The sequence below is a fragment of the Merops nubicus genome, unplaced genomic scaffold, assembly GCF_000691845.1.
Source record: "Merops nubicus isolate BGI_N331 unplaced genomic scaffold, ASM69184v1 scaffold1847, whole genome shotgun sequence".
Taxonomy (NCBI): domain Eukaryota; kingdom Metazoa; phylum Chordata; class Aves; order Coraciiformes; family Meropidae; genus Merops; species Merops nubicus.
The window spans coordinates 12,452-35,686 of NW_008620769.1; the positions used below are offsets into that span (position 1 = coordinate 12,452).

The window sequence follows — 23,235 nt, forward strand, 5'->3', positions numbered from 1 at the left end:
GCATTGTCAGCTATCTTGTGAGGCAAAGGCAGGACTTGTGGATCGTGCTTGGGCCAAAAGGATTTCACTAAGACCAAAAGTTTCCCCCACATCAGCAGCTCCAATGCTGTAGCACCAAATGCAGCTGCTCTTGTCTAGACCAGCACAAAAAGCCCTGTTTGAGACCAAAACACAATGGTGGGTCATTGACAGGCTGCTAACGAGCGAGAGGTGGAGCTGGCTGAGCAAGGCTGTGAGCACTCATTCCCTGACCACGCCACAGACACGGTACCTATAGGGCTGCTCTCCAGTGTGCGTCCTCAGGTGGCGTGTTAGGTTTGCAGATCTTGGGAAAATCTTGCCGCAGTATCTGTGATAAGACAAGGTTTGATAAGACACCGTAACCTTCAACGGCTTCATCCCAGTTTGAGCTGCACTGGATGCACAGAATCATTAATATACGGTGCTATTGGCATTGCTTTGGTGTAACAACTTTTCAATAAAAGCATTCTGCAAATGTGATTGAGACACACACCCCTAAGAATGGAACTGGAATTGCTGGCACTGACTGGCTCTTCTTGTGCATAAGCTAGGGGTATCTGAAAACCTATCAGTTTTAAAGATAACCCCAAATTTCTAAGCTCACTAGGTGATTATCTGTCACATTCAGTTTTGGAATCAAGTGAATCTGTTATTAAAGCCTTGAATCTCTGCCTCCATGTAAGCAAATTTCAAACCTTTCAACCAATTCTATGTGTCAGCAAATGTGACATCATTCTGCGCATTGAATAGGATCAGAGCAGACAAGACTCAAAGACCTAATCCATCAAGGTATGTTTCTATAACAACATGTCTTGAAAGAAGGTGACATGTTTTCAAAAAGATCAGATAAACCGATATGCCGGTGTCAAACGCCTGTGCATTCTGGAGATGATATAGAGACCTAAATAATGCAATTTAAAAACCATTCTCCAACCTCGATAATATGTCATGGGAAAAAATAATGGCAACAAAAGAATTATCATATGCCACCCCTGTTCATCCAAGTTACATATTAATGCTCAGTTTATAATTGGCCCAGCTCTATTAATGACATTCAGCCCAGTTTTTGCACAGGGACGGAGCACACCCAGCACTGTCTCCAGTGAATGAAGGAGCTGGCTGCTCCACATGACGACTTTGAAGATTGCATCCCTTCACTTCTAACATCCCATTTATTTTTTCACAAGGTGATGTATAAGCCTTCAAAATATCCACACAGCTAATTCTACTCTCCTCGACAAAGCTCCCATTCATTTTGGTTGCACGTATAATGACTATCTTCATTGTATTTTTTTTTTTTAAGTCTGTACACATAAGTCCTAATAAGTCATGTATTTTATCACTGGTCCCTTTGGATATTAAACCCAGAAGCCTGAGAAAAAAAACACGTCTGTAGTTTATGATCAAAAAAAACAATAATGAAAGCACACTTGTGCATATGAAAGTGATGAGAAAATTTGGAAAAAAGAATTGTTTATATAATAGTTTCCACCTCATTTATCAAACCGGTGTGATACAGGGCTAGCTCTTTGTTTCATAATGACAGTAATTTAATAAATGAGAACTCCAAAGCGAAACACTTTTCATGTTTTCTTGGGCACAGAGAGCCCCGAGGGCCTGGTCGACCGTCCGAGGGGGGGTTTGGGAAGGGCAGCCTGGGGGTACCTGCAGGTGTAGCGCTCCTTGCCCTTCCGCAGCAGGGTGTCGGGCAGGGCACTCGGCGGGGCGCGGAAGTTGAACATGGACGGCACCGACTGGATCAGCTCGTTGGCCTCCGGCTTCAGGGCGCTGAAGCTCTCCAGCTTTTCGGCCATGTTTTCGATAGCGGACATCTGCAATGGAAGATGGCACAGAACCCATCACATTGAGCACTGCTTCGGCTTGCCGTCCTCACTGGAATCCCAAAACGCAAAGAACACGCACTGCCAAGAGGCAAAATAAATACATTTTTTTTTAAAAAAAAAGCCAATGGAGAATTGCAGTCTGGAAAATTATGGGGCACATGAGGCGAGGTGGTGGCCATGATGTTGTCCCACTTGGAGTAATGTCCGTAACTGCTACAGAGGGGTGCTGGGTCTCCGCAAGGCCAGCACGCAGCAGAGCTCCTGGCCTGATTGCTGGAACAGGAAGCTGCTTCCACACAAAATCTTCGTGAAGCCAGTGCTCATTTCTTCTTATTTTTAAGCCTCAGCTTCTATAAAGTTCTAGGTATGCAGTCACGCTCTGTGTGTGTGCCTATGAGTCTGTGCATCCCATCTACTGGTACCATTGGCCATTTTTCACCAAATCAGCAGAAAAAAAAAATAGAGAGCTCAACAATAACCAAATTCCTACAGTTTGTGGTTTTGTTTTTGTTTTTTTTTTAAAAAAGAATTTCAGGGGGCAATTATTGCAGAAGAAACCTTATGAATGCTCTAGCACAACCAAGGTCTTCAACTAGCTAGATCCAGAAAGGCTCTGTCAATGTCCCAGTCACATCCAACCAGTCCAATCTTCTTGACTATCCCAGCTAAAGCTCATGAGATAAATCCATAAGAAATGAAGCTTTGGTGGTTGTGGTGCTATGTGTTGGAGTTACCTATTAGATGCCTACCCTGTTTTTCTACAACCTCTTAATATTCCTGCTCTACCTTTAGTTGCTTGTAAACCCTATGTAATTTGGGATGTCTCCACTCTTGGTTAGCCATCTGGAATTTTCAGGCAGTGGGGATCAAATAATTCCTGGAGAATGGCTTCCTTCAAGGTGTCTGGAACTGACCATGAAAAACTGCTCCAAAACCTCAGACTTAGAGAGTTCAAGCCTGCTGCTGAACTCTCTAAGTCTGAACTCAGTGAGGTGAGACTAACCACCTGCCTCTTCAGAACTTCACTAACAAATGAAAAAAAACAACCCACGAGATCTCACCTACAGAGCATAGAACCCACAGCGTGAACCCTGTGGAATACCTTGCTTGTAACGAAGGAGGAAACTCTATGAGAGACAAGACAGTGCATGCTCCTCAGCTAGGAACACCTTTAGAGCTCATTCTTCAAAATCCAGAAGGCATGGCTATGATTGTTCATTGTTTTTAAATTGTATTTGAATGGGGAGAATTGCACGTTTGTTGTTTTTTTTAAAAAAAATTTGTTTCAATGGGCAGAAATGTACATTTGTCTCGTTGCCCATTCACACGCTGGTTAGCTCTGCCTTTGGGTTGGGTTTTTTTCCCTTTAGCCTGTAGCCTGCCCTCTCATTTCATGCTCAGATTCCTAATGCTGAGTACAAATTGCAATGTACAGGGTACCACTGCCAATTTGCCAAATGTCTTTCATCAAACACGGTGGAAAAAAAAATCTCAGAGGGAAGTCAAGATACATTTACTTGTCAGGCAACAAATGTGAAAGCATTCCGAGGCAGTAGGGGCTGTAAGCTCTGGGGTTTGATTCATAATCACTCAGCTGCTAAAGCATTCTCCACAGATGCAAGTGGACAGCACATTTGTCAATATGAAGGATTTTGACATGTACTGATCACAGGCGTGAGATATGTAATGATGATGCTGCTGGGAGAGGAGGTAATTCTATCTCAGCAGTGAGATGTCATTATCAACCCATACAATTCAACATTACCATATATTTCTTTTTATATGACTTCACCTTTTTCTTTAGTCAGAATTGATTCTTAAATCTTTTACAATAATCTTTCCACTGCCTTTAATTCCTTCTAATTGTTTTCTGCAAGAATTTATTCATCTGTTTCACAGTTGAGGAAAATAAATGGCTTGAATGAAAAATGACCTTTGGCCTTCGGGCTGATTAGCAGTGACAAGACAGTGCATGGGTTATGATAGCACATATTTATGGTGAAGAATAATAAGGGCACTGAGAAGTATAATAAATGTTTTATTTATGCATATTTAATATTCAAGTCAGCTTCATTATCTAGTGGGTTTCAATCATTTTTGGATCACCATTTCTCATGCACACGGTCCCCTACAATAATATATTAAAGCAACTATCTTCCCCATTACATTTAAAATGGCTTAGTCATGCTTATTTTTTTTAGTTCTTATTTCCAGGATTTTGCAGAGGAGAAACTGAGACGGATTCCTCTCTCATGTGCGGCGATGCAGACCAGCACAACCTCCAACGCTGCCTCCAGGATTACATCAGTCCCAAAATAGGTATGAAATCAGCATCTAATCTTAAATCCCTCATCCAGAGGAAACACAAGCACTTCCAATTATTTTAAAGTATTACTCGCTTTCCCAAAATATGTTTCTCGCCGTAGGAGTGACTATTGTGTTTGTTGTTGGTTGATTTTTTTTTTAATGACTGATCTGTGTAGTTACCTGGTATGATTAATGATTTTCAAGAAAAGCATCAGCAACAATGGGAAGTGCTTGGCCCCAAGCCTTTGCTGATGCGAGCTGATCTCACTCCACTGCTACTGGGAGAATTATAGCTGTTACTATCTGCTGGAGATAGGGCTCGGAAGGACCAAAATTTGGGCATTTTCTTAGGACGTCCTGGAGCATGCTGGTGCTCAGGGCCATCAGGATGCAAATCCTTATCATGAGATGGGCAACTGGGCTGCATGGGCTTGTTACAGCCCACAAAATCCTGCCACCACAGCCACATGACAAGCTCTATTACTTTATGCACACATAAACAGCCCCTGCTCATCAGCCTACTGGAAAATATTAACTGAGTAAAACAAAATCTGGGCTTTGTCACACCAAGGACTAACTGAGGCACCAAACCCTAGCAGGACTGATAAAACTGTGACACACACGTTTGGGAAGCATGTACCCTGGTTTCCAGCAGTGGCCGCAGGGGATGCTCAGGAGGGCAGGCAAGGGACAGACCTTCTCCCCAGTGTCTTCTGTCACGCACCAGCATTAAAAGGTGCAAGAGCCTTAACTGGAGGTTGCATCTCGATGACCGTGTTGAATGGCCATTGGTGCTGCTGCTTCCATTCATTTGGCTAAATCCTTTTTGAATCCATTTCTATTTTTGTCAAGGAGAGTTCACCGGTTTAATTAGGTGCATATGAAAAGACACTGGCTTTTGTTCCTTCTAAGCCTTTTGCCTGATAATTCAGCTGGGTGCCCCCCATTTTTATTTTTTTTTTTTGAATTGTTAAAACTAATGAATAACCATTTCTCATTCAGGTTCTGCTCACCATTCATGGTCTCATAGAGCTGAGGCACAGCTCCCTTGGGAGTTTCTTTTCCAAGCTGAAAAAATCAAAATCTACTTAGTCTCTTTTTGCATAGAAGCCGTTTCCTACCTCTAATCATCATTGTTGCACTTTTCTGTGCCTTTTCTAATTCTACTAAGTCCTTTTTGAGAGACATTTCAGCTGTAATCAAGACCTAAAGCCAGTATAACGGAATGATGTTTTCTATTTGTTTCTGCTAAGCACTTGGATGATACTTTCATAAAACTATCAACTTCCAGATCTTTTCCCTGAATGACACTCCTCAGTATTACTAGGTACTTACTGACATTGCTTTTTATGGCTATTTTAATCCCTGGTGACTCAGCTTTCTGTGAATCTTCTGCAAACTCTTCACAGTCAGCTTTGGATTTAGCTATTCTCACTAAACAGTCCCAAACTTTGCTCTTTTCCTGGGCACCCTTCTTCCTATGTAATTTACAGACATATGCCACAGTTCACATCCCAGTGACACCTCAAGGAGGGCTCACTGATAATCTTCAATGATTGTACAAATCACTAGTTTATTCCTATCCTTTTTTTCCAAGGTTTTGGGGTTTTCTTAAGAGTAACCATTAACCCAGGAGATGACTTTCCCTCTTCCACAAACTCCCTCTTTCAGCTGAAACACAACCAAAGCAGCTCTCACTTCAAAACACCTTTATAGCTGATTGCAAAGCAAGACTTGCCTCCACAGGGACTGTGTTGGCCATGGAGATGCTACTGGTCAGCAATCCACCAAACTCCTGGAGCAAGCTGTTACCAACAGCATCTGTCCTGGAAGGTTAGGTAGGTGCTCACAGCCACCTTATCTCTCTGGGGATAGTCCCTGAGGGCCACCAGGGAAGCAGGCATGTGGCTTGAGCTGCTGGGGAGCACTTTGGGGAGGGGTATGCACCCCAGTTGAGCACCCAAGGGCTGCAGTGGTCTCTGAACCATGGGGAGGAAGGCACAGCTTGACCCCAAGGATGGGATCAGCGTAATTGCCATGTCCATGGGGAGAGCTCTCTGAGGAGGTAGGAGAGTGAGAAGATCCTATTACGTATTTTACATACAGCCACTGCCTTATGGACAAGTCATGTCTGCTCCTAATCTGAGATCAGTGAATGACAGTATTTTATATAGAACAGTAACTTTTGATTTACATATATAAGAGTTGTTGATTCTATCTGTGTCCAGATGTCTGGAAAAGGAAGCAGCTTTCCCCCACCTCCCTCCTGCTCCCTGAGAGGCTATTAACCTCCTACTGACGCAAACTAATATGCAGTCACAATTCCCCAGCTCCGACTCAAAAATGCAGACATTACCATAATCGGCTAAAACAAGTATTTATAAACATTTCAGTGGGCAAGATATTATCAGCAGGGGCCTTGAATGTTTGTCTGAAAATTTATTAACCAGCAGAAGAAAAAAAAGTGGCATAAATAAAGCAAAGGTTTGTTGTTGCTGCCTTTTAAGAATAACCTGATGATAGGAAATAATCTAGCAGACAATGTCATGAATTACATGACCTCATGTCTTACAAACGTGACTCCTTCATTGCTATTATCGCAAAAACAACTGACTTATGGCTGTAACTCATGGGAAAGAAAAACTGTTCAAATGTTTGCTTTCTATTTTTACTAGTATTATTTAGAGAAATCTTGAAAACCCAACTACCAAAGCCCCAGATTTCTTTCTCTCCAATTTGAGCTTTAAAACTCCCTCTAAGAACTACAACTTTTGAAATTGTCATCTTGAAACTGTATTTGGACATCTAGCCACGGAATTTGGCCGAGCTCTATTCACGTCCAACAGACCTATCACATGTGGCTGAGCTTTATGAAGCAGCAGTGAGAAACTCCTGCTGATGTGCAATATAGCTCCAGAATTTCTCTGTGTTAATTAAGTTGGTGGTGATACAGCTGATTCAACAGAATGAATCATGCCCTATAATAAGCCCAGTAAAATAAAAGCTTTGTTAATGCACTCACCAAATTTCATATATTTGTAAAATTATTTTAGTTATTTACAATGATTCTCTATAAAGCTATTGCAAATAAAGTCTGAACCTCTTTATGGCAGCCTTCCCTTGATGGGACCAGAAAGGGATGAAACAGTCTACAGACTAAATAAATTGTGATCCGTTCAAGAGAGGGTGTTGCCTGTTGATTTGTATTTGTTTGGCAGGGTTCCTGCCAAACAATGAAAAACCATCTGAAATAATCCTGAAATATATGGCGCATGCAATTGTGAATTGAGATAGAAAGGCTCCTGTGATATATTCAAGTCTCTCAAGATGAAGATTCATCCATGAATCAGCATCCTTCTCTAGGCACTTTACGTTTTAAATACCTATTTCTGCTGCAGCTGTTCAGAGCACTAGCATGGCCAGGACACACATGTTCACACACACAAAAAAAAAAAAAAGCAGGAAAATGGAAATTTGAGGAGCAAGCCAATGTCAAGGAAAGCAGACAGAAGAAATAGGCTGCACTGGGTTTTTCAGCGTCTCAAATACGTCCAAACAGAGCGACTTTCCTGGGCCAAATAACAAAATCCTGTCAGAGCCTATTTACATGCTACACTGATTTCCTTGTATTGAAATAAAATGGTCAGAAACCACCTCTAGTGCTCTCCAAGTCTGGCATCTAACCCTACCTCCTATCTGTTGAGCTCATTCAGCGTCCGTGGGTGCTCACACAAGTCCTAGGGTGCCTGCTTAACTCTTTTCAGCTCAAGATCCCAGTGCATCTTTTGCAGCTGCATTAACCATCACTTTACAGGAAGAAAATGGGATTAAAAGCCATGTGTACACAAAGCAAAGGTCCATCACTGCTTTGAACTGTCCCATGGAAAAATCTGGGACAAGTATTTATGGGTTCAGTGCTGCAGCTCAGGAGCCAGCAATGCAAGAGCAAAACACAGCATTATTTGAGTTGCATCTGCAAAAGCAGTTGCTGTGGGGTTTTTTGTTTTGTTTTGCTTTGTTTTTTTTTTTTTTCTTTTTTTTTTCATCCAAATTGTTCAATATGATGAACAATTTGAATGTCTTAAAAATAACATTTTATAAAAATAGAAGAACAAGCTCAAATTTACCCTGTAGTGCTAAATGCACAATTCTCATTTGCATAAGGGGGATGATGTAAGTATACACACAGGACAAATTTGACCCAAACACAGCAAATAAATGGGTGTTTTATTTCTGCTTTAAGTACAGCAATAAGCAATTAAGCTCAAAACTTCAAAGCTGTTAAAGTAACTAACTCCCACTGAAGTCAACACTAGATAGAAATGTGAAGTCCTCTGAGGCTTTGTGTTTTAATGCCTTGAATGCAGATTAAATATTTATAACTATTGCAATCTAACAAGATTTCAGCCTGAAAATTTTGCTGCAATCTCTGAAGGAAACAGATTGGAACAATTTCAGTTAAATATAAACAAAGTCTGCATTTTGAAACCCTTGCTCAGGTATAGCTCCCATTGCCTTCACCAGATAAACCCGGCAAGATTAGGTAGGTAAAAATAAAGCCAATTTGTCATAAGAGGATATTTATCTGCTAGATTTACAACACTCTGTAGGAAAGCATGGCATGCTCCGTAACTGAGTGGTAAGTTATCTTTCATATTATATTTTTCTTATTCAATTTATTTCACAATGATTAAATCAAAAATATAAGCAATGAACTTACCCAAATTCTTTGATCAGGCAATTGGAACTGGGAGCAAAATTGAAACAAAAACAACACATTATTCCTGCATTGGAACCCTCATTGCAATCAATCTACTAATTAAGATTTTATTTAAAGACACTAATTAAAATGTTATTCTGAATGATTTGTTGCATTGGGGTGTTCCCTCCCTAAAAATGCAATCCTTGTAATGGAAAATAACTATGAAATATAGTTAAATGATCTAATTTTCACAGCTTTAGGACCACTGGAAGGAATTTTGCCCAGATAGGGACAGGGTAAGGACTGCAGGGTTTATGTCTTTAATATCACCTTCAGAAACCTGTTTTAAAGATCCATCTACTAGCTGTTGTATTACCCAGTTTTTTTAAAAAAAATAAATTCTTGTTTCTTCAGATGGCAAGTTTCAAAAATAAACTCACCTACAGCAACATGATCTTGTAGCACACAAAAAATAATTTTCTTCATATTTTACATAGATAAAACCTGCCAGCAGAAAATGAAAACTTGCAGTACACTCCACACCTGTACTTTTACAGGGGTGAACAGGACTGTAAAGGAAAAACAGCTTTTCTGCAAGCCAGTCCCCAGTCCTCTATAAACACCGAGCCAAACTCTGCCTCTGCGAACAGCAGACTCCTTCCTATTAAAGTCTGCAAGAAAGCAGCTTTTGGCATGCACTTTTTTGACAGGACGTGATGGTGGTTTAGTTTTCTTTTACAATGTATTAAGTGCATGTTACACTCATGACCTTTGTACCCATCCATCTCACACCAAGTTAAAGATGTTATCCCTAGCAGCTAGGTAAGTGATAAACCAAAAGCCAGTCTTCACTGTGTTGTTTGGTTTTTTTTTTCCTAGTGCACAATGACAAATGTGGCAAAAAGGTATAAAGGGTATATTTGTGCACTCCCGTGCATGTGTTCAGCAGTGTGGGGGCATAACTAGCCCTGCCTTCTGCCCAAGGGTGCTGGCTCTGCCCCACCTTGGCTGGCACCATGGTAGGCAGGTGGCATCCAACACCTCCTGCTCACACTGAAGGACTTGGTGACCACACTGGGACCTTCCTCAGACACCAACAATAAATTTAACCTGCTCTCAGTGACAAATGCATAGGATTATATCCAAACATTTTGCCCATTAATGGCAAAATACTCAATGCCTCCATTTCATCTGCACGCTTATGGCATCCTCACCCCAACTCCCAGTAACCCTCCTCCAGTTCCCCATGTGCCTCAAAGTCACATAACACTATGTAGAAGAGTATCCAGCTCCTTCCTTGTCCATCTCAGCCAAATTCCTAATGGTGCATTTTGCCCAAACCCTCCTTCCTCACCCACTGACCACGCTACCCATTGTTGTCATCAGACCGACTTGCAGCAAAACCTTCAAAGCCCTGTGAATCCAACTTCACTAAATGACATCAAGTTACGCCTTCTGAAGAGCTAGGCACTAGGCAAAATAATACCGTTTCTTCCATCAACACCGTACATAAAATTCCCTCGTTTAAGTAATTTACTGTTAACTTACAGCCCCTGAGCTGCTCCAACAGATTCACTCATCTGATGGAGAGGAACCAGCCTGGTTTCACACCAGGGGACACAAAGAGGATTGAGCTCCTTTTTAGGTACTTGCACGTTAGAACCATCTGATGTGAAATGGGAATTTTTACTTCTTGCTTTGCAACTTGGGCAAATAAGGTAACTCAGTAAGAGGTGCCGAGCTATTAAATCTTGTACATACATTCTTAGTAATTTTAATAATTAATTAATAATTTGCACTTCCTTCAGGCACTGCAACTGGAATAGGATGTTTTAAAGCACTCTCCAAGCATCTCATAGCATTAAGTTTGTGCATCTGCAACTACACACACCATCAGCTGCTCCTCCCGGTTCTCCAGAAGTCCCATACTTCAGAATATATTCCACACAATTTAGGGCATAACAACTACTCCCTTGTTATAAAAACAAACAAAACAAAACAAAACAAAACTAAACAAACAAACAAGCAAACAAACAAAAACCCACCAAACACCACCAACAGGTCATGGCAGATTATTGGCAAGATTTGACCAGGAATCAGAGGAAGCTGAACCAGAGACAGCAGCTCCTGGTTGGGCAGTTAAAATACAAGACCCATACGGGGTGTCATTATTAGGATGAAACAGCCCATAGTCAGCAGCAGGTTCCAATTTGCAAATACAGAACATTCTATTTCAGGCATAAGATTTAAATCCAATTTTTTGCAAAATCTCCTTGAGCAAGGAGGAAGAAGGAAAAACAAGGATGCAGTGCTCTCGAAGAAAAGCAACATATAGTTTGCATACAGGTTACAGAATCACAAGAAGCTAGGGGTTGGAAGGGACTTCTGGAGATCATCTTGTCCAACCCTCTGCTTCACCCAGAGCAGGGTGCCCAGCATTGCATCCAGACAGATTTTGAATCTCTGCAGACAAGGAGACACAACCTCGCTGGGAAGTCTGGTCCAGGGCTCCATCACCCTCAAAGTAAAGAAGTTTCTCCTTATGTTTAGGCGGAGCTTTTTGTGTTCAGTTTGTGCCCATTACCCTTTGTTCTGTCGCTGGGCACCACTGAAAAGAGACTGGCCCCATCCTCTGGACCCCTGTCCTTTAAATACTGATAAGTATTGGTAAGATGTCCTCTTAGTCTTCTCTACTCCAGGCTAAACAGACCGAGGTGTCTCAGTCTTTCCTTGGCAGAGAGATGTTCCAGGTCCTCTTTCTGTACTACATACACATTTCCAGTACACCATTTTATGGACACGTTCCTATATTTTTGTTATCCACCAAATAAGCAGCAGGATTATGGCCTGTGAACAAGACAGCAGCCCTCTCATACAGCATGTCTTCAGGCATCGAGGAGAAGGGATCCTACAAAGTCAACGCACATTCTATAGCCCACAACAGCTACCTAAAAGAGATGGAGCATTTGCTTAGGGGACTTGAAAGCATTGAGTGGAAGGTTTTATCTCTTTTCTGGGAGTCCTTAAATATCAACAGCTGGGATGCTCAGCTCTTCTGGCCTGACTTTGAACCTACATCTTCTCCTTGTAGTCAACACTGACTCCACACAATGTGCACAGAAGAGTGCTGAAGAAGACATGGGTAATTGCACGTGTTGTGTCTACAGTACAGTTTTTGAGGAACACGGTTCTAAAACATACATGTAGCTCGAACCTGGCTTCCTCTATAATCAAAACATGTTGTTTCATCTGCAAAACATCAAGAAGCTCAGAACAATGCTTACGCTTTTCCACCACAATGGTACAGCAAAAACTGTGTGCTTTAGGAAATCCAAAAATGACTAAGACTGCATTCATTTCTCTGCACCTGCTTTGAAGCATCAACAGGCTTGTTTACAACATCAAAATTCCCAAAATACTTACTTGTGGATGAAACAAGAATCCCGGGGAAGGTCTCAAGTATTTCTCTTTTAAAGCTTCCAGTGGATCAGTTAACTTTCTTTTTTCTACTCTGTAAATGTTAAAATTAGATTTGCTTGTGATGAATCAGTCTCAGATATTAATAATCATACAACTACTCATGTTAAAAATAGTCAACTATACATCAAGTAATCTGTTTCTCAGAGACTATCGTATATGGTAAGGAAGTACAGTCAGCTCTCCATTCCTGTGGACAACTTGTTACTGCAAGTGAGGGCTGTGGATTAAAGGGAGATTACACCATTTACACAGGAAATATCCCTATTTAAAAAGACTGGTAATAATTATAATAGGAACCAATCCCTAACTACCGAGCACTTGTGTGAAGAAATAAGACAACTGAGTATGCTCTCCAATCAAAGGAGAGGAATTCAAGGCAGCAGGAGCCTTGAGCAACAGGTCCCTTCTCATCTGCCCATGCAAAACATCGCAGCCGCCACCCTGGAAACCTCTCCTTGGGCATGGCCGTGCTCAAGCAGGGTGAGAAAGGAGGGCTTGGAGGAACACACTGCATCCGACACGCCAGCAGCAAAGATTGCAATCAACTCGCAGGCATTTAGGCAGTGAAACACTGGATAATTCAGAAGCAGTGTGGAAATTGGAGGTCTTTTGCTTTTTCTATTACTGATGTACAGCTTAAGAGACAGATCCTGTTGTCTGTGTGTAGATTAACTCAAAGCAAAGGAAGGCTTGGTAACAAATGGCCTTGTGCTGCACTGCCAGAATTTGTACAGATTTCATTAGTTTGCAATGCAGGACCATAAAACACGGATCATTATTTCTACTGCTTCAGGCATTTAAAATTAATATGGTGCAAAGAAAACCTATGGTCTAATACAGAGACCAATTTGGCACAAAAAAAAAAACATCTCAGTAAATAGCATCATATCCTGTTTCTTCACAATGCATACCTGTTGTCTCAAGTGAGAGCATTTGCCAAAAACTTTGCCCATAACGTTTCTTTTTCAGATAAAGTAATAAATTAAAATCATTTGCATGGCAGTAACTTTTTTTTTTTCCTAACAGTAGGCTGTAAAATCAGTCATTTATATTACAGACAAATATTTTTATGGCTAGTATTTCTCTAAACTAACTTAGATGCATTATTGTGGCTGCTTACAGATATATGAGCTGAAAGACAAAGGGCAAAGAGGGGCTGACGTACACAGGATGCAGGTGAAATCCGTATCCCAGCGAGATCCATCTCAGCACTACTGGGAAACGCTGAGGGGGTCGGGATTTTACCACTGGTATTTAAAACCTCAGCTCACTGACTGCCTGCTTGTGCACCCATCGAAGCCAACAAGGCTCCCATTGATTTCAGAAGGTAGAGCAGATTAACTAGCCCGCTGGTTGGGCTTTGTACGTGCAAGCACAATGCACCTTCAATTATATTAATGTAATGTCCATGTAAACCAACCCATTGCTCAAATAATGGTACAGAAAGGGCAGAAATCACTCTAAATTTTCACATTTCTTATCCATTTTAGGACGAATTTGCTGCTTTGTTGTACTTATGAGGTACTCCTACATAATTCCAGAAGAACTAGAGAGGTGGCAACTGGCACCCTGGCGAGAGGCTCTCTGATTTCCAGAGAAAGGCAGAGGGCAGTCAAGGCAGGCAGGAAACACTTTGGAAGAAAAGGAATTTTGGCCAAATCAGTGATGGCAAATACACAGTAAATAAGCAGACATTCAACACGGATCCCAATTTGTTTCTGGATAAAAGAATATATTCAACTCGTGCATGTCAAGCCATGCAGGTTGAACTAAAGACTCTCTTCAATGAGGGCAGTCATGAAGACTTGCTGAGTGCAGCATTCCCAGACTGGGGTTTGCTCTGAGCAACTCAGATTTAAGGTGGGAGGCACAGGTCAGCATGCAGGCTGGGCCACCCCATGCCCCGGTGGTGGGACAACACCCCAGCGATGGTGGGATGAGGACAGGGTTGTCCTGAATCTGCAGGCAGGTTGCCCTGCACCAAAGGATGCCAAAAGGCAGCGGATAGTCTGTTACCTGTAAATGGGATCCATAAAAAATGGGGTAGGCCTGGCGTGCTGCAAGGAGGACTCTGAAGTTTTCCTTTGATCAAGGTCACCTCCTTTCTTTTCTCCAAAGACATGGTTCTTCCGAGGCTCGGCTTGTTTTGTGCTGCTGGCTCGACTTCTGCTGCCCATGCTGAGATCTAGAGGCTGGTCCTGGCTTGCTGCAGAGGGGGCTGCTGGCTTTGAGGATAGGGGAGTAAGTGGCTTCTCCTCCTTACGTTTTATGGTGAGGTCAAAGGGAGACTCAGAGCTTCCCTTTGGGATCTTCTTTATTTCACTGGGTGATTGGGGCTCCACTTTCAAGGGTAATGGTCTCAAGTCTCTATCAGGAAATGGATACATTGATTGAGAGAATGCTGGAAAAAACGGGAGGGGAAACATGGAAGGGTAAGGTAAGGCTCCAACTTTTTTGTCTTGCAGCCCCACAAGTCCTGTTGAACCAAAGTACTTTTCAGCAATAGAAGCAATAGCCTTTATAGAATCATTCACCGCTCCTGACACCGCAGTCTGCTCCTCTAAGGATGGTGAGAAAATGGAATGATTGCTGTGGTCTTTCTTATTATTTATTGAAGCCAGGCTCTGCAGAGAGCTTACTTTGTCTTTCAACATTTTACCATTTTCTTTAAATTTCTCTTTCTCACTTTCAATGTCACTTTCCAGATCAGAGCCCGAGGTGGTTTCCAGGTCACTGCCACTGGGGGTACTGACATCGTCAAGGTCAAGGTCACTACTCTCTGACTGGTCACTGAGTTTCTCATGCGGCCTCTCTTCAGAGGACCTCTCTGGTTGAAGCTCCACTGGCTTATTCTCCCCTAATGATGGTTGCTTATTTAGTGCCTTCAAAATATCCTGGGTGGCTGGCAGTATCTGAGGATTTGTCATGAGGGGACTTTGACTTTTGTTTGTCTGATCTGCGCTCGGTAGTCCTTTAACAGGAGAACTAGTAGGTAGCAAAGGTGGCCTGTGGTACAAGCCTGAAGGAAACAGACCAGGGAAGCTAAAAGAAAATCCAGGAGCTGTTGGAAAGGTAAGACCAGCAGGATGCCTATTGGCTCCAAAATAGTCAGCAAGGCCCGGATTTGCATGATTCATATTAACCATGGACGTTTTATCCATAGCTGGGGTTCCAGGAAGTGAAATGCCTTGGCCAAAAAATCCTCCTGCTGCAAAATGGTTCTTGCCCTCACAAAATCTCCTGTGTTTATTTAAGGAAGACGTAGTGCTGAACATTTGTCCACAGTCTTTGCACTTGATTTGGGTTCTGCAATCAGCATGCATGCGCTTATGACGACAAAGGTTTGAAAACTGAGTATAGGATTTATGGCAGACCTCACCTGTATGTAAACAACAACAACAACACATCTCAGGCTTTATGATAATTGCCCCCACCCTCAAAATTTTGCAAATAACACCATTTTTTTAACCCGCCAAATGTCAACTAGAAAGCCACAAGGAGAAGTCTGGGTGCACAAATGTACAAAAAGCTACCGTACTCTTCCAAAGCAAGGCATCCAAGCAGACAAATGTCTCAAGACAGCACCAAAACCCACTCCAACAGACCCGAAAGGTCTGAAACCACTAAAAGACAAAGTTTCCTCGTTTGCTTTTTGCATTGCATATCAAGTACTGTTATTCCATATCGCCCGAGCACCCAGAGCCCCCAAGGTCTGCAGCTCGGGGTTGTAACTCTGTCCAAACCGACGGTGCTCCTGCACAAGAGAGCACTCATCTCGTCAAATAACACCCATTTATGTCACTGTTCACATGCAGAAAGTTTGTCATTAAAATAAATATTTGCAGGGCCAGACAGGAGGTAGAGCTTCCTCACAGGGTGTTCAGTCTGCAGGACCACAAGGTAAGGAAAGAGGTGAAGGAGGAGACAACCAGGTATTTCCAAGTTCATAACCTTATTAACAAACATTTTTTTCCACTTGCAATTAAGAATATAATCTTATGAAAGTCCTCAGTATTCTCTTATGTCCAAAGCATTTCTCTTTGTATAATGCATACAGTCCCTACAGGTGTCAAGGATACTGTAACTCTAAATTCCATATCTTAATAACTTTATTAGTCTTAATATTGCTTATTTGTCCCTTTCACATGGAAAAAAATACACTATATTTCAACAATAATTTCCTTTAAGAATGCAGCTGTATTTATTTGCATGTCTGATGCTCAAAACAGCTCAATGGATTTCCTTTCAAACTCCTCTGGGATGAGGAAAGCTTCAGCCTCACAAAAGCAGCACTTGGAGAAAGCCTGAAACCACACAGGGGAGAAGATCTGCCTTGAGCTCATGGGCCTGACCTACCCTGTGACACTTGGCACGTCAGAGCACAGCTTCCAGCAACCAGTTTCAGTAGCGGGAGGCTGAAAGTGGTCCCAGGGTGCAGAGTGAGACACTACAAAGAATGAATCATGTCACTGAAGCAAATGGGATTTGGCAGGTTCCTGATTTTCTGGCTGCTACAAACCTTAGGGAGCAAACTGGGTCAGCAACTGAGTTCTAGGTGTACAAGTTAAAATGTGGTTTGGAAGAGGGTAACGCTCAGCTCGCCAATGTCTTTCTATGTCTCCTTTTGGCATCCTTTGGATGAGCAGGGGCATTGAACAAGTCCTAAGGCTACACTATGTCTTTTGCTCTTCATTGTGCTAAAATTTGTCCATAGTTCTGTACTACCTTGCTTCCAACAACATCAGCTCCAGCCTTGTTTAAAAACAAGGCACCAGCATTATCAGTAAGCAGTGTTATCCCTCTGTAATAAATCCTTTTCTTTTTTTTTTTTTTCCCAGCCAGGAAAAAGCATGTGGTCACTTTATTTTTATTTAATTTCTGTTATATCATAGGCTCTCATCTTTCACACATCAAAGCCACACAACAATACACATTGTGTATTCTGAGGCCTTTTTAACAATCATTTTCATGATTTGAGACAGACTGACATAATTTACAATGGCTCTATTTTAAGCCTGCAAAGGAAACTGAATTGAATGTATCCCATCCTGCACCCTTGGTTCCCATGAACTGCAATCACGTCCTCTAACTTCCACCCGCACCGGGGCCCGCGCTAACCTTCCTGCTCCTCTAAACCTCTGCCCTTGAGAAACTTGACCACTTGTTGTCATCTCTTAACTGTTTACCTCTTCAGCAGGCTGCTTCATATCTCAGTGACAATGCTTCTATTGTTCGAGGGCCTGATCCTGCCCAATCCACCCCATTTTCCCTGTGTATGTCCCACTGACATCCCCGGGACAATTCATGGTGTAAAGAGTGCAGAATTGGGCCCAAACACAGGAAATCTGCAATGCGGTAATTCAGGAAGAATGTTTGGTGCTGTGTATCAGTTACTGTTCCTGTTGGAAATCTTCATTCACAAGGAAAGACAAGAAAGAAAAGAGAGAAAATAAAAAAGAAAATTAAAAAGAAATAAGAAAAAAGATGGAAGAGAAAGGAAAAAGAGACAAAGAGAAGAGAAGAGAAGAGAAGAGAAGAGAAGAGAAGAGAAGAGAAGAGAAGAGAAGAGAAGAGAAGAGAAGAGAAGAGAAGAGAAGAGAAGAGAAGAGAAGAGGCAAAATAGAAGAAAGGAAAAGATAAGAGAAAAAATATTCTAGTTTCTTTAAAATGCTTGATTTTCTCTGGATAAGTACTTTCTGTTTCCTCTTGAAAATATTTTATCTGCCTCTTTAAAAGATAAGCATTTTTTTATTTAATATAGAACTATTTGCCATTTATTTGTTGCAGTATAAGCTCTGATTTTTCTACTATTTTCTCCTAGGCATAGAGTTTCTGCTCCCATAAACAAAAGTCACCTCCATACTTCATGGTACAGAATCAGGCCCCTGACCTTCACTGTTGAGGTCTTGCACAAAAAGCTCCCCCTGCTCCCATCAGGTTGATCACAGAAACCAAAATTAAACTGACGAAACTGGTGACTTGAGTGACATATCCATAGGTTTGCACAAGCTTCATCTCGGATGTTATGGGCCAACCCCTCATCCTTAGGTAAAACAGGATAATTCCATAGACACTGATAGTTATGCCCAACACAGAGCAGCAGGGCATCAGAACATTGATATATTATTACATTATTCTTCTCAGTTAATATATTCAAAAGTTAACAGAATAGAGAAATATTCTGCTCTAGAGAAAAACAAAAATATACACTTACAGTTGAAAGATATCCTTACATACTGTTAAAGGAGATGCAAAATCATTTGACTAAATATATTTTACCTCACTTTTAAGACTAAACCAGTAATAGCAATACCATTAAAATATGTAAATATTTAATATTATAATCTCAACCAAACAAGTAACAGTTGTACTGAGGATTTTACCTTTTTGAGCATAAATGTTATTTAAAACTATTTAATGAGGTACTGCTTGCTCAAGGTGCCCTTTCCATTTAACAGGCAGTCTATTCAATCCATGGGCTCTCAAAGCTAGTGAAGAAATTTGGGGTCCAGGTCTGAAGCCCTTACTCCTCAGAGAACTCTTACTCTTGGGGACCACTGTCCAAAGCCTGGGTGTAACATGGCATCAGTGAAGTGCACACCCAGTGACTCACTCATTTTGGAGGAGACTGTCTCTAAATCAACTGCACCACCTTGACCTCCATGGACACCCCCAGGAGGCAGGACTCGTCAGGTAAGTTCGTGTTACAAGATCTACCTTCTTTTAATCACATTATTTTTATTTCCAAGTAAAGCTTTGCTTAAACTTTAGTAGATAGGTGACAGTTATCAACTTAAATTGCTTCCATGTATCAAAGCAACAGAAGCCGGGTTTGATTTCTCCTATTGCACTTTATTATACCCCTTAAATCTCAGCACCACACTTTAAGCAACTAACTTGTAAGGGAAGCTTCCCTCCTTGCAAATTTTATTGCTCTACAGATCCCAGGTTTAACACAAATTCCCAATCTGGCCCCCAAATTACAAAAATTCATCTCATGCCTACACACACTCTGTACCACGATTGTCTTTGGACCCCAAATTAGCCAGCAGTTAAGTTTGCATATTTTCTGCTTATTAAAAAAATTACTGTAAGTACTATTTTGAGTTTGTTCAGTGTATTATGGCATGTGGTTTCTATTTGGAGAGGCTGGAGATTTTGCAAAGGCAGTGAGTAATTACCTTAGTGTTGGTGACTTTTCACTCAAGCTTGGGCGGTGTACTATAATAAGAGACAGTTGCCATAAACAGACTAGTACAAGGAAATCATGGTGTGTGGCCTTCTGGTGGAAAACAGATATCTCCTTCAGGTGACCCTAACTCCCTCCCATCGCTCTGCAAAGCCCATGAAACATGTGGTCTCCAAACGCTTTTGTTCTGCAATTACATGGCTGTTATTTCTAGGTTGCTCAACGGGTTTCCATCCCTCACACTGTAGGGATGAAAAATACCTGTTTTGATTTATCAGAATAAATAGCAACAAAGAGCATTTGAGAGATTATTTATGAGAATTACCACTTATGGACTTTGATGTAAGGCATTGCAACAGGACCATCTGAAGACTCACTGCCTAACTAGAAGTTACTGTTTTCTAGTATTTATAATCTGTAGGTATAACTATTTAAACTGTAATCAGATTTTTAAATTATTAGTGATATTATTATTGGATCCAGTTATACATTTTCTCATTGAAGAAGACCAAACCAAAAGTATTATCTAACCCAGAGGCAGGTATGTAGATTTCACACAAATGAGCCTTTCAAGGCAATACTCCTCCTCCTCCTGAGGAATTGTCTTAGTATGCAGACGACACTTTTTCTGGGTGTGGTGTTGGTATTTCGGTAAATTATTGCTGAGAACACCAAAAAATAAAGAAGTTTAGCAGACAAGTAGGGGAGGCAGTCCCAAAGTGTCTTTCAAGCCATAGCAGGTGCCTGAAAAGACTGTGGTGGAGATTAGTGCTACCAGGAGCAATACTCTCAAATATTTTCTGCCTCTGCTTCCCTGGTGAAAGGGAGAGAAAGCCACACACAACGTGACCATGCACCCAGCTTTCCCACCTCCCAGCAGGATCTGCTTCAGCAGTAAACACAACCCGTGAGGCTTTGAGGATCCAATTTATGGCCCAGTACAGAGCCAGGCCCACATAGAAGGCAAGTTTTATTGCTGGAGCAGCTGTTGGCAAAGATCTGATGGCTCAACTCAATACTGAAATTCGGGGCGTGCAAAGGAGCCTCAAGGAGGGTAGCAAGCTCCCCTGACGGAAACACACTGCCTCTAAGGCTTATTCTCCAACTCCATCACAAGTTGTGGCATCTGTTGTGGAGACTCTGTGGCCCAAAATTAACTCCTAAAGCAAAGCAGCCTTCCAGGTACTGTTGTCTCTGCCTGACTCCCAGCGTGTCGCAACCGTGGTAGCAGCTGCTACCACCCTCCCCTGCCAGGGACAACAAGTACATTTATACAGCATACAGTCTTGGTCTGAAAAGGAAAACTGTATGAAAATAATGCATTGCATTGGACTATGAATTACCCAGAACTCATTCAATAACTCACAGCCCCAGTGAAACCGGTGGGAAATTCAAAGTGAGGACAACACAACCTCCTGCTTTCAGATTACGCTGCTTTACCACAAAAGAAATAACACTTAACCAAAGACATTTAGTTGAGGACTTACATATAAAAGGTTTGACACTGCTGTGGATGTGTTTATGCTGTTTGAGGCCTGAAGAAGTGGCAAAGGTTTTGCCACACTCTGGACAAGCGTGAGCACGAGCCCCAACATGCTGGGAACGAATATGCCTCTGAAGGTTGCTGGGGTCCGTGAAAACCTGCTAGGAAATGAGTACTGATTAACCGAGAAACTTGACTGTGGAAGAAGCCAGTTATTACAAGAGTCTTTTAAAATTCAAACCTTGAAGCTATTTGGCAGTATTTAAGATTAAAAACCTCACTAATGAGCATCAAGGTGAGCTCTGCCTGCAGGATGGGGCCGCAGTTTCCCAGGATCAACAAAGTATTTGGTGGATGTGTTAACTCCCTTGCAGCCATGGCTAGAGATGCATTTGACACTGCCATTAGAAAATGTGCTTTTGAGGTCAGGGACTCCACAGAAAACAAGTCAAAAGGTGGCTGCTTGAAACCTCTAAGCATTACTGCAATACAAATACTTTATAGCAACAACCAAGTGTGTGATGGTGAGAAATCCTGTACATGACATAGTCCTACACCCAGGGCTTGGTTGCGTCTTACAAGGGTCAGCTCAACATAAAATTCCCATTATTGCACCAAAGGTACTTAAAACCAACAAAGTCCTCATGCAAAAGCCCCAAGCTTTAGGAATCTGATGAAAAGCAAAGCAGAGCATCACATCGTACGCAGACAACCTACACAGCAAGCCTGGTGCTGTGCAGCAATGAGATGTTCTAGAATGAGATGGCTGCAATTCCTTAGTGCAGCTGGGACCCATCACTAGTTCTTATTTTGATTTATATTGCAGTAGTGTCCTGAAGTTTCTGGCCCCAGCAGCAGGCACACAGCCTCGGGGACCCCTCTGCCCTGTATCTCCCCAGGGTTTCTGGCCCCTACGTGATGCTCTTACACCTTGCCAGTCCTTGCAAGGCACCAAGCCCCGAGTTCAGGGATGCTGAGCATCCTGCAGCAGCCCTCATTTCAGACTCCACAGCCCTTTCCAAATCAAAAGGGACAGAAAAATAGCTTTTATAAAGTAGAAGTGTAAACCCTTGAGAAACCACCTGGAGCACAGCAGAAGCCCTATGCCCTCCTGCATCCTGGCCATCCCCTGTATCCATGCTCCCACGTACCCAGCAGCGTAAGGAGCACCAGGCAGCCTACAAATTCACTGTACCTTGGCACAGTTCTCACACTCGTAGTGCTTCCCGCTGTCGTGTGACATCTGGTGACGTATCAAGTTGGACTTCCAGTTAAAAGCTTTGGGGCACTGGTCACACTTGTACTCCCTCTCCTCGCTGTGAGACAGCATGTGCTTCTCCAGGCTGTGGGAACAGGAACAGGGCTCAGTGAGGTCTCACACACATATAGCTTTGTCAGCAGAAGAGAAGGCAGCAAAGCACATATGAGAAGAAAAAAAATTAAAAAACCCCAAAAGTCCAATAGTGGCAGACCCAAGTCCTTTCAGAACCAGGCTCATGCCAGTCAGAAGGTGGAATACCCTCCTTCCTACCAGAATAACATAACCTCTCATGTTTTGCCAGGCCACTTGCAAATGCTCCAGGAGATGCTACTGCCATCGTTCCCTAAGGAGGTGATTTCATCCACCTCTCAGCATTTCACTCTGGTAATTTTTCCCTGCAGTCTGAATTATTTCTACCTTATGACTTCCCCTCTAAACACACCCTGAATCCCATCACCTGACGTAACTCCAGTTCTTGGATGGGAGTCAGTTTTTCTTGCAAAAGGAATAGATGAGGAATAACTCCACTGGAGCAGGACAGAAAAGAAACCTCCAAATATGCTATATTGCAACTGAAGTTATACTTGATTATTATTAACTGCATTCAGTTGTGTAACTGTTTATTAATTCACTTCTTAGTAGTTTATTTAGCCTATTAGTAGCATATTAAAGCTCCACCTAATTTCTATTGCACATCTTTGAGCTCATTTTCATCTCTGAATTTTCTGAATTCCTGTCTAATTATCAATTTGTAGCAAATATATATTTTTAAACACCTGTATTTCTTGGTCACATACAGACAGAGTGATCACTACTGCTTGAGGAAAGATACTGCATAATCTAATAGTGGATACACACAAAAGCCACTAGAAATTGGGATTTTTAGCCTGGGGAGCCAAACTGGATCAACCTTTCTGCAGGTGAAGCTCCCACCAATCTCTGCTGAAC

The 23,235-nt window shown here is 42.0% G+C and overlaps 1 protein-coding gene across 4 annotated transcripts in view; it reads right to left on the reverse strand.

Moving 5' to 3' along the window:
* The window catches only part of MECOM (MDS1 and EVI1 complex locus), a 47,013-nt gene that overhangs the window by 8,395 nt on the left and 15,383 nt on the right, over nt 1-23,235 (reverse strand). Inside the window, exons 4-10 of one of the 4 annotated variants that reach the window (XM_008944195.1) lie at nt 22,222-22,369; nt 21,031-21,184; nt 14,371-15,733; nt 12,298-12,385; nt 8,893-8,919; nt 1,687-1,853; nt 272-349 (exon numbers count right to left, since the gene is read on the reverse strand). In XM_008944195.1, coding sequence (XP_008942443.1) covers nt 272-349; nt 1,687-1,853; nt 8,893-8,919; nt 12,298-12,385; nt 14,371-15,733; nt 21,031-21,184; nt 22,222-22,369 — 2,025 coding nt within the window. Of the gene's footprint in view, nt 1-271; nt 350-1,686; nt 1,854-8,892; nt 8,920-12,297; nt 12,386-14,370; nt 15,734-21,030; nt 21,188-22,221; nt 22,370-23,235 lie in introns of all 4 variants that reach the window. The other 3 variants (XM_008944194.1, XM_008944196.1, XM_008944193.1) reach the window with 3 other exon arrangements.